The 27932-nt window shown below is 36.4% G+C and overlaps 1 protein-coding gene across 6 annotated transcripts in view; it reads right to left on the bottom strand.

Moving 5' to 3' along the window:
- Positions 1-27932, bottom strand: part of IL1RAP (interleukin 1 receptor accessory protein) — a 128896-nt gene that overhangs the window by 64099 nt on the left and 36865 nt on the right. For all 6 annotated transcript variants that reach the window (XR_013369528.1, XR_013369527.1, XR_013369529.1 and 3 more), the window contains exon 2: positions 17873-17937. Coding sequence is in view for 3 of the 6 variants with exons in the window: in XM_077880082.1 (XP_077736208.1) it covers positions 17873-17936 (64 nt within the window). In the remaining 3 variants the exon portion in view is untranslated. The remainder of the gene's footprint in view (positions 1-17872; positions 17938-27932) is intronic.

Genomic DNA, 27932 nt, shown 5'->3' with positions numbered 1-27932 from the left:
AAACTACTTGAAAAATTAAAGGTTAGCAAAGATAAGCCGCAAATGAGAAGAAAGTATTTTTAAATTACATATCTGATAAAGGACTTATACCCAGGTTAAATAAAAATAAATATCTTCTCCTTCAAAAAGAAGATAATTTGAAAAGGGACAAAAGATTTCAATAAATATTTTATCAAAGAAGATATACAGAGATCAAATAAGCCTATAAAAACATATCCCAAATCATTAGTTGCAAATTAAAAATTACACAAAATACCATTCCATACTTACTAGAATGGTTAATATTTTAAAAATGGAAAATATCATGTTGTGGCAAGGATACACAGCAGCTGAAACTCTCACTCATTGCTGATGGGAATGCACAATGAAATACAAGCACTTTGCAAAACAGCTTAACATTTTCGTATTAAGTTAAACATCCACTAACAGTACGACCTACCAATATTAGTTCTAGGTATTTACCCAAGAGAAATGAAAACTCATGTCCAGGCATAAAAGGCCTATACACAGATGTTTATAGCAGACTTAATCATAATTGACAAAACTTTAAAGCAGCCAAACGAACTTTAGCTAGTGAATGAATAAACAAACTGTGATATATCTATACAACGGAATACCACTCAGTGACCAGAAATGAACTTCTGATACACTAGATAATATGAACACATCTCAAATACATTATGCTAAGTGAAAGAACTCCAGTACCGTATGATTCCATCTAAATGACATTCTGGATAAGGCATGATTGTAGGAACATAAGAAAGATCAGTGATTGGGAGGGGCTTGGAGTTTGGGAAGGTTGACTGTTCAGTAGAAGCATGAGAGAAATTTGGGAACTTTTGTATATCTCAAGTACAGCAGTTTTATGCAGCTGTAAGCATTTGCCCAAATTCAGAGGCTCCATACACCAAAAACTGAATTATACCATATGTAAATTAAAAGAGTAAATTTAAAAAATAAATTCTAAAGAGCTAAGAGTTGTGTAGAATAAAAAATGGATCTAAATAATTCCAGCCTCTTGAGCAGAGATTGGCTTTACTTGCAATGTCTGGGTGGGGGTGGGAGGGGGTAAGCATTTGGTTACGGACTTATTCTGCACTGCCTTCACCCAACCATTTCCAAGGAGTCGAATCACATAAATCCTCCAAGACCCAACTCTATCACTACTGCTCTAGATATGACTGGCTTTCTCTTGCAACACTACTTCCTATCTTTCATAACTGTTATTTGAAGTTATGGCTCATCTCCTGCTAGATTGTGAGCTTAAAGATAGTGCTTGGATCCTGATTACCCAGCACAGTGTCCCAGCATACAGTGTGGTGGATATTTGTTTCAGATTGGGTACAATGAGGTAGCTCAGTGTAAAAGCAGAGACCAGTAACTGCGTACAGATAAAAGTCTACACTTCCTCAGAACTCCTGGACATACCTGGGAGTTCTCCACATCATGTTCACCCACAACAAATAATATCATAGCTGATGTAAAGACTGACATTTTAGCCAATTATTACATCTATTCATTCACTCCCTGGGTATTTAACTGAGCACCTAGTAAGTGCAAAGTCTTCTGCAAGGCACTAAAGATATAGAGGTGAATACCACTGTGCCTGTCCCAGTGGAGCTTTCATTCCAGGAAAGATGACAGAAATTAAATAACTAATTGACTAAGTCATTAAGTAAATAATTACAAATTGATAACTTAGATGCTATTGTAACAGGTACAATGAAAAAGAAGTACAGGGTAATATGAAAGAATATATAACAGGGAGATATATATCTCTCTGATGAACTGACTTTTGCACTGAGTGCTGTAGAATGTGAGGGACAAAGTTGAGAGTTGACTGTGTGATGGCCTTTGAAGTAGAAAGGCAACACTCTATGTGAATGTCTGAAAGTATCTCAGGAGACTTCATTGCCAGGTTCAAGAAAATGGAACACAAAGAGGTTATAGGGAGCAAGAGTGGAGAAGGAACAGACAGTTTGAAAGCAACTGCAGAAAAGTCAAGGCTTGGATGAAGATGATACTTAGAGAGAAGTGGACAAAGCTACATAAAAGAAAAGCTAAAATGGACTGATGAGAAGTGCAAAAAAAAAGAAAAAAGAAAAAAAGGAAAAAGGAAGAAAGGAAGGAAAGAAGGAGAAGAAAGAAAAGAAAGAAGAAAGAAAAGAAAGAAAAAGAAAGAAAGAAAGGAAGAAAGAAAGAAAGAAAAAAAGAAAGAAAGAAAGAAAGAAAGAAAAGAAAGAGAAAGAAAGAAAGCAGAAAGAAAGAAAGAAAAAAGAATTTGTTCAGAGGCTCTTGAACCTCAAATTTAAGTATCAATTATGGAACCTTAGAGGGCTAGGCTCAGAAAGAACTAGACAATTTTACAGATGAGGAAACAAGATTCAGGAAGGTTAAGTAACTTATCCAAGGTCACCCTGTAAAGTAGCAACAGAACTAAATCACAATATCAAGCTACTTTATGTTCCTTGTGTTATTTCTTATTTATATTTTTTGAAGTCCAAATCCAATCTCTACTTTATTCTGAAAAGAAACTAGAGATTATTATTCTTAATTTTTAAAGCAAGCACTGTGATGGTGGTGCCATCCACGGGGTATAGTCAATTAACAGAGACCCTAAGACATTTAGATTGAGATACAGGATATTGTAAATAGTATAAAGATAGGAACAGGACTGATTTTGTTCACCATTGTATCCTAATGCTTAGCAAGTGCCTGGCTCATCAAAATATCTCAATAAATCCCTGCTCAAAATAATGAATAAATACATTTTCTTTGCAATTATATTGAACAATACAAATCTCAACTGATTTACAGTCATCAAAGTCAAAATGAGTGGCAGAGAATCATGGGAGCTTAGACTAATTGTGAAGCAATTGGTTTTGAAGAATATGCTACTACTTGCCTTTGAATTCTTGGAAGGTTGATAAGTAAATAAACATCTGGAAAAAATGAAAACCCTTCTGGGCAAGAGTTTAATTACATTTGGAAATGTGTATTCTTGTGGGCCAACACCCAGCTTTGAATGCAAAAATCTCAATCCTAATCTAATACAGAGAACTAATTGGTGCCTATCCCTACACCAAGTGTCAAGTGCATAGTGTCAGTTTTAACATTCATCAACTGAGTTTCTGCTTACTTACTTGCTTTTGCTGATTACAGAAAACCTTTGAAGTATGTTATCTCACTGTATCTCCATAACAACTTTGTGATATTATCATCTTCATTTTATAGATAAGGACAGAGAATCACATGAAGCCAAGATTTGACTTGAGTCCAGAATTTTTTTCTCTGCATTATATGTTGTGAATTATTCAGGGCATTTTCAGACCCAGGACATTTTCTGAGCTCCCATAACAATAAAATTTAAATTCATTACACTGACAAAAAAGAAAATACTCAGCCGCTCCTCTCCTGGATAAGAGACTAATGGGCTGAGTCTTAGGAAGACCTCTGAATTCACCATGATGTTTTTGAGGTAATGCATTTTATCTTAAGGAGCCATTCTAATGGTGGCTGTACTATTGCACCCAACCTGAGACACATCTGCTATTCAAAACTTCAAAAAGGCTTTTACAATGTTAGATAGTTTGGCAGTATTTCAAAATGTTAAACATAGAATTACCATATGACTCAGCAATTCTCCTTCTAGGTATATACACAAGAGAAATGAAAACACATGCCCATACAAAAACGTGTACACAAATGTCCACAGCATTATTTATAATAACACTAAAAATGAAAACAATCTAAATGTCCATCAGTGATGAATGGATACACAATGGCATGTTATTTATCAATAAAAAATAATGAAGTACTACTACACACTACAACATGGATGTATGTTGAAAACTTAAGTGAAAACATTATGCTAAGCCAGTTACAAAAATCCACATACATGGACGCCTGGGTGGCTCAGAGGTTAAGTGCCTGCCTTCAGCTCAGGTCATGATCCTGGGATCGGATCTAGTCCCGTATTAGGCTCCCCACAGGGAGTCTGCTTCTCCCTCTGCCTGTGTCTCTGCCTCTCTCTCTTTCTGTGTCTCTCATGAATAAATTAATAAAATGTTTTTTAAAAATCCACATACAATATAATTCCATTTCTATGAAATGCCCAGAGTAGGCAAATCTATAGAGAATAGAAAGGAGCCTAGTGGTTGCCTGAGGCTGAAGTAATTGGGAGAAGGGATGGGGATTGGCAGCTAATGGATACGTTTTCTTCCTTGGGTGATGAATATGTTCTTAACTTAGGCTTAGGATGTAGTGATGGCCAGGCTAACATGACTGATTTCTCTTTTTTTTTTTTTTAATTTTATTTATTTTTTTTATTTATGACAAAAAATAAATATGACTGGTTTCTGTTGCTCTCAACAAGTGGAGTCTTTAGAAAAAATATAAAATAAATGATGGCCTTAGTAGTGAAAGGGTTTGGAAACCCTATGTCTCCTAGGGAAAAGAATAGCGGGTTTGGGACTAGAAGACAAAGGCTGGAGAGTACTGGCTCCTCTGTCACTGTCTGCATGGCTCCATAGCTAAGTCTCCTAACTTCTCCAAGTCTCTATTCCTTACCTGTGAAACAGAAATACGATACACTTTATTGCTATTCTGATGATCAATAATGCAAGCATTTTGAAACTATAAAACACTATAATATAAATTGCATTCACCACTATAATGCTTAGTTGATACAGTGATAATGTGAACTATATCTGGTACATACTGTAAGCCTGGAACTACATGTGTTCATTGCATGGAGAAATGAAGAAAGCTGATAGGTGGAGGAAGCCATACTCATTTGTTTAACACATGTATAATCATGTCCACAGGTGTTGAAATATTGACACGAGGCTGAGTATACTCAGTAGTACTGATATCTTAAAAAAAAAAAAAACAGAAACAGAAAACTGCCTGTAATCAACAGAAATGTTTAAATGAGCTGATGAACTAGACAAGAATTAGTGTATATAGATATTTTGGGAGATTATCTAGCATAAGCAAACTTTGAAGCAAAGAAGTGGGGCGTCAATGATTTCAACTTCCAGTTTGGGTGCTTTTAAATGTTTGTTTTCTTTTTTTAAAAAGATTTTCATTTATTTATTTATTGACTAGAGACGCAAAGAGAGAGGCAGAAACATTGGCAGAGGGAAAAGCAGGCTCCCTGTGGAGAGCCCAATGTGGGACCGGATCCTAGGACCCCGGGACCATGCCCTGAGCCAAAGGCAGACGTTCGACCACTGAGCCACCCAGGCATCCCAAATGTTTACTGTCTTGAAATTCCATACCTAGCATAAATATCAGCCGTCATTATGATGCAGAAATTCAACAGTAATATCTCTTTTCCCTTACCAATCTCCAAACTTAGTAGCCTACCAAGGTCATTTCATGAACATTGAAATCATCACTGTGCTGGTGAGGTTATTAACAACCCAGTTTACAGGTAGAAACAAAGCGCTAATTTACCAACAGTATCTTGCAATTGTTCCTTATTCACCATCCTGAGAACTCCAATGGTTTAGGCCTTTGTTCTTCCTTCTAAAAATTAAGTTACTCTTTGTTTCTAATTATAAATATAATCAGATTGTAATATATTCAAATAATACATAAGATTATTTTAAGAGGGTGCAAATAAATTCAAACAAAATTCCATCTTTTAAAGATAATCACTGATAAGCCTTGGGTATTTTCTCCCAAAGGTTTGCTACATATATGCACACACATATATATATACATATGCGCATGGTTGTGTGTAGATAAACCTTCTGGGGGGTGGGAGGGACCTGCTTTGTACAGTCTGCTTATCAACTGCCATGGGGCAAATACTCTTCATCAAGGTCAATTTCAAACTACAACAATTTACCAAAGGGTTCACAAAATTCCTAAAAACTGAACAAGTGGCTCTCATGAGCCAGCTGGTATGACCCTGCTCCAGGAAACAAGTGCCACAGTTTTTAAAGTTTGCAGACTACTCCTGCTGTATGGTACCTGTTTTTAAACAGAGATAATCTGTTATAAACTAACTTCCATATCGATAAATACAAAATTATACTTTTACTGTCACAACCGTATTCCCATGTTATTGATATAACAAATTATTGACATATCCTCTACCAATGGATATTTCATAGTGTTTCCAATATTACCTACTTTAACAACTGTATGAAAAATAAAGTTGTGAATACATCTTGATGCACTTCGCTGCTTATTTCCATAGGATATATGTGTAGAAGTCTCATTACAAGGCCAAAGAGAGGCACTTTGGTGTTTCTAGAACAAATAGCCACAGTGTCCTCCACAATGCCTGTTCCAAGTGCACTCTTGCCCACAGGGCGTACAAACAACACATCTGGTTGTTACCTCCCCACATCCTGACCAGTGCCAGGTAGGATTTGTTTTCTTTAACCACTGTCAAGGTAATGAGTGAAAAATGCTATCTAATTGTTGTTTTAATTCCATCTATCTTCTTATTCATGATCCTGAGCTTCTTTTTACGATGATCAATTTACTTTTACGTTTTTTGAACTGCCTGAACTTCAAGTTAAAAATCTTTGCTCATTTTTCATAGAGTCTACTTCGTATTGGAAGGTTTTTTTGGTGTGTGTTCAAAAGCTCCTTAATGACATTAACCCTTTGCTATATCCTATATTTTCCAATTTTCCATTCATCCTTTAACTTATAATATTTTAATGCTACACTAATTTTGTCAATCTTTATGTAGTCAAACATGTCAAACCTTTACTGGCCCCCACCTTTGATGATCTACCTGGAAAGTCATTCTCTACTTCAACATTATGAAAAAGTCTGCATATATTTTCTTCTAGTACTTTTAGGATTTCACTTGTTTTTCACATTTAAATATTTCTTTCAACTGAGATTTGTTTGGGGTAGGAAAAATGTAAGAATGTAACTTTATTTTTAAGGAAATTATCCAAATGTTCTAGCATTTAAATATATCTTTTCCACTAACTCTGGATGCTACCTTGGGCAGCTGCCAGCTGCAGAGCTGGCTTCCTTTCTTTTCTGGATTCCCGGTTTCACTTCAATTTTGTCCTCTGAGGATTTCTTACCAACTCAGCAATTCAATTTAAAAAACATTTATTTTTAAATGCGGCATTTACAGCATAAGGGTTCTTTAGGAGACCTTGTCCACCATACTGAGAGAAACTGAAATCTTCTCCAATCTATTTCTCACATAGAAGCTAGCATGAACATGCAAAAACTAGATAATGTCAGGGACCAGCTCAAATCCTTTCAATGACTTTTTGTCACAGCCAAGGAAAATGTCACAAACCCCTTTATATGCACTGGATCCTGCCTCCCCTTTCCTCCTCTGCTCATGTCCCTTTCTTCCTAGCTTTGTAACTGCAGCAACACTGGCATCATGATCCTCAGAGCTCAGGGTCTTCACAGATACCATCCCACTGCTTTCTCTTTGCTTTGCATAATGGTTCTTTTTCATCCTTCAATTCTCAGGAGAATGTCATCTGCTCAATTGGATGTTCCCTAACCACCTAAGAAAGGGAGCACCATCCTGTTACTTTCCATCAGTGTAATGCCCTACTGATAATCTTCATAGAACAGTTTTTAAAAATGCGTTTATTTACTTATTTTCTTTTGTCCCACATTCTCCCCAGGACTCTAAGTTCCATGAGAGCAGAGATCATTTCTGTCTTATTTACTAATAAATGTAGGCAAGCACAATGCCTAGCACATATCCGTACACTGTGAATGAATGAATGCAAAGTGTCTTACTCATCTTTACATTCCTGTGGTACAAAGCTTTGCATATAACAGGCACCCAGGAGACATCTACTGGGCTAGGTTTCACATCTAATCATGAAAAAGCAGGGGGATCCCTGGGTGGCTCAGCAGTTTAGCACCTGCCTTCAGCCCAGGGTGTGATCCTGGGCCCTGGATCAAGTCCTGCATTGGGCTCCCTGCATGGAGCCTGCTTCTCCCTCTGCCTGTGTCTCTGCTTCTCTCTCTCTTTCTCTCTTGCTCTCTCTCTCTCTCGAATAAATAAATAAAATCTTAAAAGAAAAAGAAACTTTTCTAAATGTACATTATGTAGACCTGTTCCTTTTAAATCACAAAGGTGCATTCTCAAAATAAGAGGGGGATGCCTACCATTCTTCTGTGATTATTGTATGCTTTAAAATGGATAACTAACCTATGAAAACTATTGATTTCCCTGGGATCGGAAGGGATTTGTTCATTAAACCTGAAAAAAGAATTTCAGCCATTCAATTCTGGAGAGTTTGCAGTGAGTGAAATAATATATCTATGTATGGATTGGTGAGAATGCCCTCAACCCAATCTTCTATGCAGTTGCTGAATCCAGGTGACAGTTATTCTGGCTACTTTGTTGCCACACACACACACACACACACACACACACACACAAAACGACATTTTCTGAAAAAGATAAAACATTCCAGCTCCATCAGGAAAAAAATGGAACTTGGAGTGAAACCATCATCAAATTTCAAAATTCACACCCAATCACTGCCAAAGTCTAGCAGGAAAAAAAATCTGGTATTTTTAGACTAAAAAGAATTTTCTAGAGCTTTATACTGCTGGGTACCAAAAAACTCTCTGAGCCACATGTAAACATCATTTACTAAGTCCCTAAACACCCAGGAAGAAGGACAAAGCCTCTTCCAGTTGGGTAAAAAAGAAAAGATAGGATGTTACATTTAGTAGCTTTGAGTTAGCCACATGGGAAGCCAAATGAATAATGCCAAAGCAATCTTGCAGCAAACTAAAGTTAATGGCTTCCCACTCCACTCAAACCCACTAAATCTGCAATGAACTACTATTCCTTCATCCACCCGTAATCTTATTTAGAACTGCTTTGTCCTTTAGAAAAATTTTTATAACCTTGGAAAAATGTATATAATCTGAATATATGTAATGCAAATGCACTGTGTATGTTTCAGGAAGCTTAGGGCAAATAAATTTAAAATAGTTTCTGCGACATGAAAAATCACATCCTATGTTTGGTTTTTTAAATTGGCTGAATGTTTCTTTTCAAATGTGTGTGTTCCATATCGTCAATTATTGACAGACAGCTGTGGCTGGCATATTTAAAAAGCAAAGAGTTATAAATGTAAAGAATTTTAGGAGCAACAGAGTATAGCACAAATAGCATGCGTGGGTTTTAAAGTCAAACAGGTATACAAGGTGTACCAGTTAATAGCTATAGTAAGTTACTAAGTTAATTTAACTTTTTAAATTCACTTTTCTGAATCTGGAGTTCCTTACTGGTAAAGAAATGAAAATGCCTATTTCTATCTAATGGAGCTGTTCAAAAATTTATGTAAAATACATATATATATAAAATCATTCCCTGGTTCAATTAATGTTAATTTAAATTTCCCTCACCCTCATCTTCATTCTCTTCTATTACACACACACATTCCAGTAGATAGTTATTACCAATTTACAGACAATTAGCATAAAAGAGATTTAAAGCCATGCTTAGCTTGACATGATCTTCCTTTAGGGATAAAAAAAAAATTCAATAGTATGTATGCTTCATGACTATTTCAGTCATCAATTATCACTGCATTGTAGATGAGAGAAAGAACTCTTTTAATAACAGGATATTTAGACTAATAAAGGTGAGATATCTAAGAGTTTGCTTTAATCAAGCAAACCGGAACAAAGACCCTGCCTTCATGTTTTTCCTGAAATCCTCCTAAGTATTTCGCTAAGAACACTGCATGCAGTGGGTACTACTCCTCCAACACTTTCACTTACTAACCGTTCTATTTACAATTTCCATGATTTAATTATTCTCCAAAGCCACACCTTCCTCCTAGACCTGAATACAAGCTGGGTTGCCACTGAGCCTGAAGCAGTTTCTGCTGCTAGGAAAGATGTGTTACGGCTCAGTGTCAATTGTAAACAACAGCAGATTGTCTCTGCCTTAGACCCTATGAATGCAGAGTGCAAAGAGGGATACAGAGTCCGACATTCCTGCCTGCTGTCTCTTCTTCATTTTCGTGAAGGCCACGCACAGCTCTTTGCTCCCACCACATCTGCTGTATACTTCCTTCAAAACAACAGTATTGTGCAAAATACTTAGTTGACACAACATTATCCCTGGGCATGTTAATGGCTGGAGAAGACTATAGGACATCTCTATATTATTTAAGTCTTCTATTTGCTCTCATCATTTTAACACACTAGGAAGGAGAGAGAATGTAAAAAATAATAATAATGAAACATTCAAACCTAGAAAAAATGAAACATTCAAAAAGAATGCCATCCAATATAAAGCTTGGGCAGGGGAGACCAAGGGGGATTATTTAAGTACTAAAAATTTGGGTTTTTTTTAATAATATGAAAGATATATATACCTGGTTTTGTATCAAATCCAGGGAGCCCATCTATGGGAAGACTACCTCTTATCTCTATCTCTCTCTTTGTATCTCTAACTCTCTCTCCTCCTCCTCTTCCTTCTCTCCCTCTCTCTCTCTCCTTTCTCTCAGCCTTTCTGTCTCTATCGGTATCTCTATCTGCATCTATTCTCTCTCTCCCTTTCTCTTCCTTTTCTCTCCCCCTCCCTGCTCCTTCTCTTCATCGTCCTCTACCCTGAGTGGACAGTAAAAGTGCTGAAGAGGCGTTTAGAATCAAGCCATAAGATGTCAAAAAGTCTTGCATAAGAGAAGTTCAATTTTCCCTAGGGAACAAGACAGATCAAAAAGTCCAAATCAAATTAGAAAATATGAGGATAAAATTAATGCTTTCTCTCTGAAAAGCAAAAATTAGTTCATCAAGCAATTGGGGGGCAGTATGAACTCCCAAAAGACCTAGAGAACAAAGTTAACTCAGGCACATCAATTTAAGCTATTAGGAATAATGTGTTTAAATAGCAAACAAGTCCATGGTGAATGACTAAAGGTTTCTCCCCAAAGTAAAAAAAGACAAACAAAGTTATAGTAAATAATGGTTAATAATGGTTGAGATCCACTTGGAAACAAAAATTTGTAGATCTGTGTTTGCTTTAACAATAATATAGTCCTATAATTCAACTATGCTTGTACCTGTATGCAAGTTTAAGTAATGAGAAATCAAAACTCCACAATATAATGTTAAGAAAATCATATTTACATAGAAAACCATTAGGGACTGATGGAGGCACTCTCTTTCAGTTCCTTCCCTTTTGAGTATCTATGTTTATGGTATAGACCCCACAAGTTCCACTGAGTAGCATAGTCAGCCAATACTTTTCACTTGTTCCCTTTTGCTGGCATGACAAGCTCAAACTTTAAGGTGACCCAAATGTTTGGTTATATAAGTTCAGGAAAAATGCAAACATTTTTGCATTGTACACCTTGGTGTACATATCAAAGTGCATACTCCTGCCTACATCACGGGGCACTTCAAAAAATATGAAAGTATCTCAAAAGGAAAAAAAAAAAAACACAATGGGCTGCTAAACAAAGAGCCTTAAACTACTACTAGTCCAGACTCTGCAGACAGGGATGTGATACTTATTTCTCAATAATGTATAGTTATACCAAAAGTTTTGATTTTGACAGCAGAAAGAGAAATAAAATTCATGAAAACAACACAACCCAGCCACAACTAGATTATTGAAGGTGTGATTATTTTATCTGTTCTCTCACATTTTCTCAGTCATCTTGTATTATCAGTGTTCCTACTGCCTCTAAAGCAGAAAGACAAAAGAAGGCAATTCTGTATATCAGCTTTTACAGGTTTCAATAATAGGTACTTGAAATTATTGACTGAGGTTTTCAGATTATTTGTAAAATGGGCCCATTTTCTCTCTGTTCCTCAAAAATAAATAATGAGAGACACTGGCTCTTAGTGGATTTAAAAATAAAGCAACCATTGTTTTTATCTTGAGAATGGATATATATATTATTTTCTAAAGAAGTTAATTAGCTAAAGAGAAAAGATATTTTTAAAACAGTGGAATAAAAATGGGTGAGAATTGGCCCAGGACTAAGTCACTGATCATCAAGACAGTTGATCTGGTTTTACAAAGCTCATCTCAATAAGGCAGAAACAAATGATCTGAGGTGGGGGTGGGGGAAATGCAGAAACAAAGGTGATTTAAACCTGAACAAATTCTCAAAAACCAGATATTGTCACTTATAACCCTATACACGAAATGTATTCCCTGAAAAAAGCCTGGTTTCTTTTAACTAACACAGCCATGTGAAGGAAGAATCAGGTCATTTTTCTAAACATAGAATTATCACTGTGATACAAGAAGCTGTTCAGGAGAGTTTATATATGCAAAGTCAGCATCAAGCCAATACATTATGGTACTCAAACCTCTTTTCAATCAGGCTATAGAATATCCACCATTGAGGAGCATAAGTAACTTAAAAATAAGCATCATGTGTTTTAACATACAAAAAAAAAAAAAAAGAAAAAGAAAAAGAAACAGAGAAGATATCTGCTCCCAAGGGGAAGCATTTAAAGGACCCTAGGGTAAATGTTATAATTCCAATGACCTTTAGATCTCAGAATAAAATGAAACTGTATTCTTCAGACATTCTTGTTGGACTAAATTGCATAGAAATGAAGTGTGTTCAGGGTGACCAGTCATGGACAACAAAGACAGCCCTGAATGTCACAAGTATACCTAAGTTTGGAGTTTTTAAAAAGTATATTCAAATAATATGAGGCCACGAGGGCTGGCAACAAAGTGAATCCAAACCAGAACTGAAACATTGTATTGGAAATATTATAAGCCCTTACAAGAGCAAGACAAAAGGAAAAAAGAAAAAAGAACTAACCACCTATATCTAAAATATATTAAACACAAATATCCTCTTTACCTACAGGGATTCCTGTCTTCCACAGACTGTCCCCAGCCTACCCTTCCAGCTTGGGCTCTAAATACCATGATCCCTGATCGCACTGCACTGTTCTTTACCAAATAAGGATACATTTTCTCCTAGAAAAGAGCAAGTGTTCTTTGATCGAGATGTGTTCTCCAGTATCTCCCTACATAGTTAGTAACTTTCTCTGCTCTATTACAGCATTCTGTTTGGTATTTATTTTCTCATCTTTCTGTCAGACTCAACTGGAAGACATTGACATAAGAGCCTTCCTTTATTTACCCTGGATTCTGTAATATAAAGTCAAATGCGTGATCTTTAAATGAAAGATTTTAAACACTTGCCATTAGAAAATGCTTATTTAAATCACAGGAAGGGTGTATGCTATGTGCATCCATGACATATGATAATGACCATAATGCTCTTTAATAAAAAAAGCAAGAAGGTAAAATTGGCCAAGGCTTTGTTATTGTTGGTTGGCTGGTTGGTTGGATTGACAGGTAAGGTCACAGTGAGCAAGGAGTGATTAAATGATTTCTTTAATGTCATTAAACATTCACAAAGTGAAACAGTCAAAACTTACAGCAGTGTCTCTCAATTCTTGGTAAGCCAGTGTTTTTATTTATTTAGTTAGTTAGTCAGTTAGTTACTATAGTGTTATTCAGCCTCAATAAACCAGAAGATTATTTCTACCCTCTGCAAATTCTTCAAAATTAATGGAAATGAAATCATGGGATTTTACTAGTAGCAGAACAAAGTCGTAAGAAGGCAATGTAGTTGAAAAGAAAGAGCTCTGCTTTTGCAGTTGAGGCAGTCTTCAAATCCTAGCTCTATCAGACATGCCACCATGAGCACTGTTAACTTAGGTCACCCCCTGGCTCTTCTTTTCCTGAACTATAAAATGTGTGTAAGAATCTCTACCCCCACCCAAACCCCAGCCTCCAGTGTCTTCTGTGACATTAATGATAATGTGTGTGAAATCTAGCCCTGCACCTGGCACATTGTCAACTATTTGTTGACTTTGAAATAAAAGACTATATTCAAAGATCTGTGTATGTGTGTGTGTGTGTGTGTGTGTGCACGCACACTTGGGGAAGAAAACACATTGTTCCTCTTAACGTGGTCTCTCTAACAAATAATTTTGATATGGTGATATTTTTGTAAATTCACCACATTATATGTGGTACCATTCTCACCCTCTCCCCAACTTGGAACCACAAGTTGCAAATATTTATTTCTACCCTAAAGGCAGTTTTAACAGTTCAACTTCCTAACATGCTGCCAATGGAACATACCAAAGGAGAAATGTGTGACAAGTTAAGTTTGCTTTCAGAATCTTGCAAAGCAGAATTTCTTTGAGTTTAATATTGGAAATGTTCAATACCATAACATGCGAAAATGAGAATATTGAATTTTGAGTTTACATTACATTGATTTTCCTCCTGAAAAAAACACCTAACAGGACAGGGGGTGTCAGGAGGAAAGATACCTCTTATCTAAAAACAAAAAACAAAAAACAAAAAAACAGAAATCTATTACTAAATGTTTCTTTAGCAGTTAGCAAAACCCATGACCCCTTGGACCTTTTTTTTTTTTTTAATTGTATCTGTCTTACTGGAGTCCAAGGAGAGTATATTTTGTTAAAATAGCATGAATCTTGAGAATGGAAGAACTAGCTGAAGTCACAGCTATGTTACGTATTAGCTGTGTGACTTTGCGTAATTCACTTAAACACTTGATCTTAATTTTCTTTTTCCAAAAATGGGATTACAAGCGCCTGGCCACTCCATAGTTTGGGTGTGAGAGTCAAATGTCATTGAAAATGTAAAATGCAAAGTGCTTTCTCAGGGAAGGAAGCTTTATTATTACCATTATAACTACCACTTTAATTCCTGAAAAGTAAATGCTTGTATTTAAGTATCTGCTTTTATGGCCATCTGAGATGAAAGTGTTGCTCCCACTTTCTTGAACAAATAAGGAAACCACAGTAGTGCTACAAGAAAGACTGTGTTCTGGAGTCAGAATTCTGTGCCTTGAGGTCCAGTTCACTCCACTTAAAACATACTGCATGGCGGGGGTTCGGGGGGGTGCCTAGGTGGCTCAGTTGGTTGAGTGTCTGACTCTTGATTTTGTCTCAGGCCATGATCTCAAAGTCATGAGATTGGGCTTTGCATTGGGGTCTGCACTCAGTGGGGAGTCTGCTTAAGATTCTCTCCCTCTCCCTCTATCCCTTCCCTCCAGCTCATTCTCCCACTCATGCACAGTTCTTTCTCTCTCAAATAAATTTAAAATAAAAAAAAAAACTTCATGGAACTAAAGCTCTTATATTGATATGGCTTCTTTTTTAAATGTGGGACTTCCCTTAAAAGAAGGGTACATGTAGAAAGGCCCAGAACAACCAGACAAAACTCCTATTAATATCATATGCATGTACATTGCTTTAGGGTTTTCTGCCTATTTCTCCCTTGTTTGTCACATTGATCTGTGATTCCATTAAATGGGTACCTGGAACACAGAGAGAATCTCATGAAAGGCCAACGGTCTGCCAGCATCTACATTTTTCTAAGAAGTGATACCTTGATGCTCGAGAGGTTCACTGATTCCCTCAAAATGTGCAATGGTCCCTTTTGTCCCCTAGTAGCCCAGATTAGCCTTCCCTTTTATTTTTGTCAACAACACTTCCTTTTTGTTCCTCTTCCTCCAACTAGGAAGTGCATCACTGACACAGACACAATATACCTTTTCATAAGGAAGGCAAATGAGTATGTGCCAGATGGGCTGAGGGGATTACAACATGTTTCCTGCTCCCATGGTGACTCAATGGGGCTGGTATGAGAACTTATCTTATTCAAGAAGTCAGCCTCCCTGGCAGAATTATGAGTCACAGTTCCTGGGTAGAAAGCTCACTTTCCAATAGCATTTGGGGTGGGGGTAGGGGTCCTCCTTGGGCAGATTACAGTAAAGGTCATTCAGAAAAGAACACTTCCAGGAGTGCTGGGGAGACACCAGCACCCACAAACTTCTGGGATTGCCCTGATCTCTCAACAAGAGTAACATGGTGACCTCTTCCTTTTCCTTCAAGGGAAGGCAGGACATAAAACTACATTGATGAATTACTGGTATGAATCCAAACAAGTGCCATTATAAAATTGGCCGATTTTGGCAAAAAGGGAAGTGAAGGGACTTTTTTCTATCCATATAACACATATATAATATATATATATATATGTTATAATATATAACATATATATATATCATAACATATATATATAGATACACACATACATACATAGATACATACATAGAGAGAGAGAGAGAGGGAGAGCACGTGTGCGTACCTACTAACTTACTGTGTGTCTATGTGCCAATCATTATTCCAAGTATTTGGGTAACTAAGAGGACAGGTCCATGTCCTTGGATAGTTTACAAGCAGAGAAATAGGGAAGGAGAAAGGGAAGAAGGAAAAGAGAAAGAGAAAGGAAGAAGGGAAAGGAGGACAGGGAGGTATAAGAGGAGAAAGAAGGAGAAAGGGAGGAGACAAGAAAAAGCTAATATAATATCAAGAAATGATGAATGTCATGAAGGAAACTACAGGTGGATACAGAGACATGTGATTGCGAGGGCTTTTTAAATTAAGGTGGTGAAGTAAGGACTCTGTAAGCAGATAACATTCAAGCATAGAACTGAATCAAATAAGAACTGATAGTAATCAGGGGTTATATTTAACATATTTAAAAATCAGGACATCACAGCCTCAAATGGGACACTCAATCAAGCAGGACAGATGCTGGTCCAAATAGCCGGTAGATCTGTGTATTAGTGCATCTGAAAACCAGCCCAGATCATGAGATGCTTTCCTTGTGAAAAGGGCTAACAAGGTTGGAAGTTATCTCTACTTCTCATAGCTTTGAGCTGTACTACTCTGTCCTAGTTATACCCTTCCTTTAGTGCTATTTTCAGTTTCCAATATAATGCTTCAAGTGGTATAGAAAACATACCCCAGAAAAGATCATCGGGATGAGAAAAGCTCAAATCCATGCCACGCAAAGAACAATTGAAGGCAGACACTGGAAAACACTGTCATGGTTCTATGATCGCTATTTTAACATCTCCAAAGACCTCTCACACAGAAGAGGAATTAAAGTAATGATATTCAAACTATTAACCATGGTCTTCAGGGGAATTATACATGAAGCTTTTTCGAATGAAGATATCTAGGTTCCCTGAATTAAAATTAGAGAACCACTGGATTGAGCACATTCTAGTTAAATCAAGCAGTTGAACCGCAGAAATGTAGAAATGACAGAAATACATTTCAATTATATATACTAAAAACTTTCTTAGAACTTGGTCAGTCCAAACACATGTGGACTACTAATGAGATGATCACTAGTTCGAGTTACCCACTCTGGTTCTGAGCAGTAATTCTAGAGATGAGAGGACCCCTGAAAAGATGACCTTTCAAATCCCTTTTGACTTTGATTTCATAGGATCCAGATCCATGACGACCAAGTTCGGTTACTCAAACTCAAACAAGCTTTGGCTAGATTCTCTTAAGAAGCAATATCCAAAGGAAAAAAATGAGCCTAATGATAGGTCCTTTTTTCCCTAGAGAGAAGCAGTATTATAGAAACACCATTTCTCATTTGTTCTCAAAAGATCTTAATAGACTGTTCGCCTCAATGCCTCCTTCACCCCTGGCTGAAGTTTGGAAAACAAAGTCATGCTACCATCACTGTCATTTCTTTTCTCATAAGACCTAAGGCAAAGGGAGAGAAGCAGGATTCTAGTTGGCTTAGATGTGAGGGCGATGGAAAATCCCTGTATTTATAAATGACGACCACTGCCCCAAGTACATTGTGTCCCCTGAAGACTAGAGGTATGTATCATCATCAAAATTTTATGATTCCATCACATCTATGATTCTGTGATATCACAGAAGACGATGGATATAAATATTGTGTAGTCAACTCATTTTTTTCAGAAAGAGTTGGCACATTACCCTATAGATAGTTTGTATTTTAACAGGTTGTCAAAAGCTATTCACTTACCTGAGGCATCACTCTGCAGGATCCCATAGAAGTAGAGACTCATCACACACCACAGAAGTCCCATCCTGTCAACATAAATACAAAGTTAAGGGAGAGTACTTATCACTCTCAAGAGTTTAAGTAATAATTACTGCATATGCAAGCTGACTATAGACAAGGAACTGTTCTGGCATGTTTATAATACTAACAAATTTAATTGAGGGACCCAAACAATAAGATCATTTTTTTAAAAAGCATATTACAGATAAGGAAACTGAGACGTTTAAATAATATAACCAATATCCTTTGCCTACAAAGTGGTAGATTAATGATCAAGCTCCAGCAGTCTGACTCTAGAACTATCTCTTAATCATTCAACTACAAATTCCTCTTGATTTTTTTCACCAGGAGTCACATTTCTGGCAGATAAATTTGATTTTCTTCCTCTCCTTAGCATTCTTGTGGTCTATTCCCAATTGGAAATATTTTATGATCCAGACACTTCTCCTTCTTAGTGATGAATAGAAAGTTTAAATTCCTGGATACAGACTTGGTCTGTAGTCCACCACACTCTGAATTTATAGTAAAAGGAAATATCTAAACCCCATTCTCTGCTGTGCCTGCTCTCTGCTTCTCCCTGAAAGAGACAAATGATGGGGCTGGAGTCCAATTTCTGTGACCTTTAGCCTTTCTATCAGTAACCAGCTGAAACAGCCAACTAGCACGAATTGTACCCTTACATTTGGTTCTATGATCTCTAACACAGAAGGCCTAGAAATTTAACGACTCCGCGAAATATTTATTTCCCTACTACCCTAGACATATCTTCCCCCTGATAAAATCTTGATAGGGTTATAAATACTGAAACCTGGATATTACTGAAAAATTCCATATTCAAGACTGTCACTATTTTGAACACAGCAGCCACATAAGGGTGCTTACCAAGGGAGGCCTTGGTACTTGTCCGTATCCTGTTTCTAATAAGTGACAGAGATGGAATTTATACGCACATCTGGCCAACATTAGCCTATGGCACCAGTTTCACAACCACAGGGACCTACCAGTCTAAAAAGGTCAAAGAGGTATTTCATAAATAGGGTGGCCATATAACAGCATTTAAAATGAGATGCCTGTAAACGCGATGGCACTGAGACAAAAGGTATAAACTGGTACTGCCTAAGCAATTCAGAGTGTATGGGCCACTTTTAAGGACAATGGAAGTTTCACACACTTGTCACCTCTCTTGACCACACATTACCACAAATCTCTAGTTCTTATTGGGCTTCCTTCTTTAGCATGACTGTTCAAAAGTTACAAATGAGTTTATTATACCCTAAACAACCATTTTGCCTCTGAGATCAAATATTTCCTTTTTACCACCACCATTCTCTTTCCAATTCTTACACTGTTAACTTAAGGAATTCTTCTATCAGTCATTCATTTATTTTAATAAAACATTGCATTGCGTACTTTCTGTTTACAAGTCTCTTTGATATAATTGCAGGGCCCTCTGGTGAGCAAGAGGTAGGAACTCCTCTGAAGGCCATTCTCCCAGTAGAGGAGATAAACCAGTTCAACATCATCAACTATGAATAAGATGCATGCCTCATATATAAGATATGCAAAGATTTCTCAGACAGAAGCTATAACACTAAGCAGGTCTAGCAGAGACTTAAAATGGGTACCAAAATAATGACAATAAAAAGTAAACACTGAAAAACACAGAGCGGAACAGATAAAGTTTACTGAAGACTAGAAAAGAAAGAGATTGCTTCAACCATGGCAATCAAAGAAGACTAAGTACAAGAGGTAGCTTTTGAGCGAGCAAGAACTGAATTGAAGCAGAAGGAAAGTGGGGAAAAGAAACTCAATGGGGGAATAATGTTCAAAGATAGGCAAAGCATGGAACATAAAAAGGAAATAGTCTGTAAATAATTCAGTTTGGCTCAAGCACAAGGTATTAGTAAAAGAACGATAGGAGACTTTGTTGGAAGGCAGGGAGTATTAGGATCAGAATAGGACAAGGCCTTGAATAGCAAAGGACTTGGAATTTAATTTAAGCAGAAAATAGGGACCCACTGACGGTTTCTGATTAGAAGACTGATGTGATCATCAAATTGTGCCTTCTGGAGATCATTCTTCTGGCATGTATTGGATGGATTGCCACTATAATTCTGTCTTGAAATCATTTTGTCTCCTGAGCTTGTCATCACAATACTTGTTTAACTCCTAGCTTTGTGTCATCTATAAACTAGATCAGCATGCCACCCATGTCCTCATCCAAGTCATTAATAAAAGTAATTAATAATTCTGCATTAATCATTGTCAGTGGAGAACAACTAGACATTTCATTGCAGATTCAGGGCACAAGAACTTCAGCCCCAATACTCAGCTATGCTAAAGCACTCTACCTCCCAAATTGCTTTCGGCTATTAAAAAAAAAAAAAAAAAAGCAAAACTCACACCTCTAGATTTTCCCAATTTGCCTGTTTATAAGCTGCTGAATTCCTAGGACAACACTTAGAAGACATTCTAATTAGTGTGATCGAGAGCCTTAATTGATATTCCCCTGAGTAACTAGATTATGCCACAGGCAGCAAGGAGTCAGGTCATCAAGGTAAAGCCAATCTAAAGATAACCTGTGTGCAAACACATATCCAGGGTCAGTCTTGTCCTGTGATGAATTAGAATAAGGGAGACTGAAAAGGAAATGTGATTGTGCAGGCTGGTTTTGACAGACTTAAAGGTTCCAAGGTTAGTGGGAAGAGGTTGGCTGGTTCATTTAACATCATCTTGCATTCTCTCTCGGAATTTTATTATGGTGACTAGTAACAAATTTTTGGTTCTTTCTTCTTGAGGAGAGAGGGTGCTGGATATTTTCAGAGATAGACAACCTGTCAGAAAGCAAAGGAATACCTGCCTAGTAACACATGGTTTCTCATGGTCTGAATTATAACCCAGCTTTAGATTATTGCCATGGTGTTTAACAGACTCTGTCCTTGCTTCAGATGATCTCAACTTACAAAAATAAATTCCAAGTCAGCCTTTTCTGCACAACCCATTTTACCTACTGTATAATCATTTTCATACACTTCCTCTTAGGTATTAGTACTTCTCTCATATTTAATTCCATTGTTTCCTGGCATGTCAACACAGATGTCTATTCTACCTGGAAGAGTTTTAAACATACACTCATTTCTATGTAATCCATAACAATATTAATGATGGTGCTAATGTGTGGTCACCACTTTAACATCGACCCCTGAATATGAATCATTCTGTTGTCTGCACTCTCCAGGTTTAATAAGCTTCAGGATCTCCTTCCCTATGAGTCAGCTCTGACCAATGATTCTCTCACCGGTCCAGCAGGTGACAGGCTGAAACTAGGTCTGCTGCCCCAAAGCTGGTATTATCTGTGAGTCACATCTGCCTTCCTTCTGCACAGTGGCATTTCAGCAGGCCACAGGGCTGGATTTCTCCCTCAGTTTCCTGGTTCCTCATATAGTCCATACCCACATCCCAGGTACTCTCTGATGCCCACCAATCTTGTTGGGGCTTCAACCTTCAACCTAGTGCTTTTCAGCACTCTTTTTCCAGAAGCCTGAATTTTGTCCCCTGAATTTTGTAAGGTCTTGCTCCAAGCTGGATAAGCCTCCTATAACCACAAAGCTGTTCTTACCTGCTCCATTCCTGGTTGACAGATTTCTTTTGCTATGACCCAGGCCCTGAAAACATGGCCTTCAACACCAAGCCACAACCCCTAAATGGTCACCTCCATGCCAGGTCAGCCCTACAGCCATTCACCTCCTTGAGCCCTGATCCATCTAGACCCTAACTTATGATAAAGTGAGTAACTGTATCTGACTTACTTCTCTAACTTACTAATAAAGTTTGAGCTGATCGTGCATGTATGCTCACCTAAAATATGACAAACAAGCCTTTAAAGGACATAGGACAAATTATGAATTATATCATTTTACAGAAAGGGAGAGATGGCATTTATTAAGAAATCAAAGTTATTTTCATCAACAATCTTTTATATAGCTTATAGTTTTTTAACCATAAATAGACCCTCATAAAGAACACTTTAGAAAAGTATATTTGTCAGTAATCAAAAGTGTCGGCAAAGTGAATGGAAAACTCTAATTCTGAGTGAAATAAAGTAAGCATAATCTACTCTGTTTCTCTAAATGAATGCAGCTATAAACCTGGGCAGAATGCATAAAAGAATTATAGGAGGACTCCAAAAGTGAATAATAGCATATTCCTTTCAAGTACATATAGGACATTAACCAAGATCAGCTATATCATGTACCATAAATCAAACCTTAATGAATTTAAAAGAATTCATGTTCAAAGAATTTGAACATATATTCCCTAACCATAGAATTAAACTAGAAACCAACAAAAGAAAAATAACAGGATAATATTCAAACACATAGAATTTAAGGAATATACAGCTGACCCTTGAACAATGTAGGATTAGACATGGCAACCATCCACACAGTTCAAAATCCATGCATAACTTTGGCTTCCCAAAAACTTGACTACTAATAGTTTGCTATTGACTGGAAGCCTTAGCAATAATATCAAAAGTGAATTAATACATATTTTGTATGTTATATGTATTATATACTATATTCTTACAATAAAGTAAGCTAGATAAAAGAAAATGTTATTAAGAAAGTCATAAGGAAAACATTTAAAGTACTATACTGCATTTATTGAAAATAACCTATATGTGTATATGTAGACCTACACAATTCAAACCCATGCTGTTTAAGGGTCAATTGTGTGTCTAAATAATTCATGGGTCAAAACAGATGACTATTAGAAAATATTTTAAACTGAACAAAAATAAAAATACAACATACCAAAATGTGTGGGATGCAGTTAAAGTAGTGCTTAAGGATAATTTGTAGGATTACAAGGTTTATATTAGAAAAGAAGAAAAATTTCAAGTCCATAATCTAATCTTCTACCTTAAGAACCTAGAATAAGAAGAGAAAATTTTAAAAAGGAAGCAAAATGAAGGAAATACTGAAGAGTAGAGATCAAAAATGTTAAAAGAGGAAAAAATGAAGCCAAAAGTTACTTCTTAGAAAAGAACAACAATAACAACAACATGAACAACAACAACAACAACAAAATTGCTAAACTTCTAGCCAGGTGAACCAAGAAGGGAAATAAAAGACACATATATCACTAATATCAGAAATGAAAGAGGGTACATCCCTACTGATTGCATGGGCATTAAAATGGTGATAAAGGAATACTAAATACTCTAGGCACATAAACTACACAATTTAAATGAAATGCACCAATATCTCAAAACCCACAAAACTACCAAAGCTCATCTAAAATGAAATGGACAGTCTCATTGGTCTTTTAATTATTTATAAAAATTAAATTTGCAATTAGAAAACATACAAAAAAAGAGATTCCCAAGCTCCAGTCATATGGCCTCACTGCCTCACTGGTGAATTCTATCAAACATTTAAAGAATAAATAACATCAATTCTACATAAAATCTTTTGGAAAGTAAAAGACCAAATAGTTACCAATTCTTTTTGTGACACATTACTCTGATCCCAAACTCTGCCACAGATAGCACAAGAAAACAAATGTGTAGATATCCCACAGCCAATCAGAGTCTATCCCAGGTGTGCAAGGCTGGATTCAGTATTTGAAAGGGCTAAAGAAGCAAAACCACATGATTATATCAATGGATGCAAGAAGATTTAACAAAATTCAGTATCTTCATGATAAAAGCTTTAGCAAACTAAGAATAGAAGGGAACCAATAAAGAGCATCTACAAAAAAACTACAGTTAACATCACATCTAATATTGAAAACTGAATATGTTTCTACTCAGATCAGAGCAAGGCTCTGATAGTACTAGGAATGAACTATCCAACATCATACTAAAAGCCTTAACTAGGACATTAAGGCTATTCACAGATGATGCAATTTCCGACATAGAAAATCCTAAAGAATCTATTACAGAAAAAGAACTAAGTAAGTAAAGTCTACATAGTCAACACATAAAAATTAAATATATTACTATATGTTAGCAATAACAACGGCAAACAAAACTTTTTAAAAAGACTTATTACAATAACAAACCAATGCTGAGTTAAAAAACTAACCAACATGTAAAAGATCTGTATGCTGAAATACACAAAACTTTGGTAAAAGAAATCAAAGATAACCTAAATAAATAGAAATATGTGGTTAGCAAAATGGCCCTATGACCTAAATCCCTGGGACTTGTTTTGTTACCCCACTAACCCAAAGAAACTGTGCAAATATAATCAAGGTTGTGGACCTCAAAACATCACGATTATATTAGATTAACCACATGGGCTCAATATAATCACATCAACCCTTAAAAGCAAAGAAGTTATTCTGATTAAAGTGAAAAAGATGCAAGAGATAGCTAACTCAAGGAAGTGTGAAGCAAGAAAAGAACTTGATAGGCCTTTGTTGTTAAAGCTAAACGTAGCAACCTGTCAAGGAATGCAGGTGATCTTCAGGAGTTGAGAGAGACCATCAGCTGACAGCCTGATAGCCAGGAGGAGAATAGGAACCTAGCGCCTACAACATAGGAAATAAAATGCTGCCGACAACTTGAGGATGTGCTGAAAGAGGAATCCTCTTACACTGTCAGTGGGAATGTAAACTGGTGCAGCCACTCTGGAAAATACCTTGGAGGTTCCTCGAAAAGCTAAAAATAGAACTATCCTACAATCCCACAAATAATTTCAAAGAATACAAAAATACTAATGCAAAAAATACATGCACCCCAATGTTTACAGCAGCATTATTTATAATAGCCAAATTATGGAAATGACCCAAGTGTCCATCAACTGATGAATGTGATGAATGGATAAAGAAGATGTGGGGGATATATATGTATATTATATATATTATAATAATACATAATGGAACATCTAATATATTATAAATGGAATATATCATAATATATAATTGAATATTATTCAGTCACAAAGAAGAATGAAATATTTTTCAGATAAAGAGATAAAAAAGATGTAGGGGCTATATTTATAAATAAATATTATTATAATACATATAATGGAATATATACTATATTATATATTGAATATACTAATATATAATGGAACATTACTCAGCCATAAAAAAGCATGGAATCTTGTCATTTACAACAAATGGATGGAGCTAGAGAGTATTATGCTAAGTGAAATAACTCATTCAGAGGTAAATACCATATGATTTCACTCATATGTAGAGTTTAAGAAATAAAACAAATGAGAAAAGGGGAAAGAAGAGAAAGAGAAGTAAATCAAGAAACAGACTCTTGACTATAGAGAACAAACTGATGGTTACCAGAAGGGAGGTGGGTGGAGAGATGGGTTAAGTAGGTGATGGGGAATAAGGAGTGCACTTGCTGTGATGAGCACTGGGGATTGTAAGAAATTGTTGAATTACTATATTATATACCTGAAATTAATATTAGACGTATGTTAACTAACTGAATTTAAATAAAAACCTCAAAAGAATTCTGCCCAACTTTAGAAGTGTATTCTTCCCCTGAGCCTCCAACAAGGAACACAGCCTGGCTGACACTTTAATTTTAACCCTGTAAGACCCTAGGTAGAGAACATTGTACTTGAACTTCTGGCTCACAGAAACTGTGATATAATACATAGATGTAGTTTTAAGCATCTAAGTTTCTGGTAATTTATTACAGTGGTAATAGAAAATAATGCAAGAGACATACCATAGTCATAGTTTGAAAGACTCCACGTAGAATTCTCAATTCTCCCCCCAAATTAATTGACAGACTTAATGAAATTCCAATTAAAAAATTCTTAGCAAGATTTGTTTATAGATATAGACAAGCTGATTTTAAAGCTTATATGGAAAGAGAAATGCCTTCGATATTGAAAAAGAAGAATAAAGCTATAAGAATCACACTACAAACAACCCAACTTTTTTTTTTTAATTGAAGTATAGTTGTCAGAATATTATATTCGTTTCCGGTGTGCAACATGATGATTTGACAATTATATATACGACCAAATGTTTGCCATGCTAAGTGTAGTTACATCTGTCACCATACAAAGTTATTACTATATTGACTATTTTCCTTATACTGCACTTTTCATTCCCATGACTTATTTTATAACTAGAAGTTTGTCCCTCTTAATCACCTTCACCTATTTCATCCACTCCCTTCTCTCCTCTATTAATCACCAGTCTGTTCTCTGTATTTATGTCTATTTCTGTTTTTGTTTGTTTTTTCAGATTCCAAATATAAGTGACATCATATGGTATCTGCTCTTTTCTGTCTGATTTATATCACTTAGCATAACACCCTCTAAGTCATCGATGTTGTCTTGAATGGTAAAATTTCAGTCTATGTAGGAGGGTGTGTGCAGACTCCACATCTTCTTTATCCATCTTACCAACCCAATTTTAAAATATCAAAAGTCATCTTACTGAAAAGGATATTCAGAAGGTAAATTAACACAGGAAAGAATGTTCAACATCATCAGCCATAAGGGAAATGAAAATTTAAAAGAACAAAATTAGATACCACTACACACCTTTCAGAATCACTAAAGTAAGAAATACTGGCAATGCTGAGTGCTGAAGAGAATACAGAGCACCTAAAGCTGTCCTACTGCTAGGACTGCAGAACAGCACAGCCTTCCCGACAACCTGGCAGCTTCTTAAAAGTTAAACATACACTTGCCATAGAGTCTAGCATCCTCACTCCTGGTTATTTACCCAAGAGAACTGGAAACACACGTTCACACGAAAACCTGTACATGAATGTTTACAGCAGCTCTGTTATTAATTGTTAAAAACTAGAAACAACTCAAATGTCCTGCAACAGGCAAATGGATCAACAAATTCTGGTACATCTGCAAAACGGACTACTTTTCAGCCACACAAAGGGACGAGCTATCCTTAACAACAACTTGGATGAATCTCAAAGGCATTGTGTTAAGGGAAAAAAGCCAGTCTCAATGGGTTACCAACTGTCCAATTCCATTTAAATGACATTCCCCAAAAGACATAACTAGAGTGACAGAGGTTAGATCAGGGGTTAGAAGATAGCGGGCAGGTGTTAACTCCAAAGGCATAGCACAAAGGTATCGTTCAGGGGATTGAAGACTTCTGTATCCCGACTGGGTCAGGGAATAAATGAGTCTATACATGAGTGATTATTCATAGTTGTATTTTTTTAAAAGTCAATTTTATTGTATGTTAATTAAAAATTTATTTTTTTAAGTGGCATGAGTCTTCCTTTTTAAAAGCTCCACAAATGATTTGTGAACCCTTTTAGACAGTTAAAATAAATGAAAGCTGTTTTAACCTAAATAGAGTTTCTATTTTCAACACTTACTTTGAAAATAACAATGTCCTGTTGTTAAGTACTGAATGTTCCAGAAAAGTCCAGCAGTAGAGGCACACAGGAAGATCAATGAAATGTCCCAACTTTCAGCATAGGAAGCCAGTGTTGCTAACCTTGATACAACAGCAAAGTCAAAGTTCTCGCTCCAGAAAACATTGGCGCCCTCCTCTTAGATATTGCCTTTCCCTTTGTTACTAAATAGCTTCAAAATGTTTGGAACTCTGAGAGGACATATATAATATGCCACCTGCCATCTTTAGAAGCTTGGAATAGAATGTGAGAAGATTGATTTCCTTTTGTTCTTTAATATCTTGAATAGCAACGTGCTCTGTGGGGTGAGAGAAGAAATATGTTCAAGTCTCATCCCTCACAAGAGAGAACTAGAACTAGGTTTTCAGTGAGATGAAGGTGAAAGAAACCTTAAGAAGAGCAATCCACTTGGAGTTCAAGTCTGATCTTGGACAGCCTGAGAGAGGAAGAGAGAAAGATTCAGAACAACCACTTACAAGTGATAAGCTGGTCACAGTCTTGATGAATAATTCAAGACTGACATGCTAGGTGTTCATGGACACTTCTTAACAGGGATAAGAAGACTGTTCCATTGTATCTTTTCCCTAGCAGGTGGAAAATTTAACAGTTAAGTATGCTGTACTTAGACTGAGGTAGGAGTTTTGC

The sequence above is a fragment of the Canis aureus genome, chromosome 31 (assembly GCF_053574225.1).
Source record: "Canis aureus isolate CA01 chromosome 31, VMU_Caureus_v.1.0, whole genome shotgun sequence".
NCBI lineage: Eukaryota > Metazoa > Chordata > Mammalia > Carnivora > Canidae > Canis > Canis aureus.
Note: the sequence above shows the minus strand (reverse complement) of the source record. Positions and strands in the feature narration are given on the sequence as shown.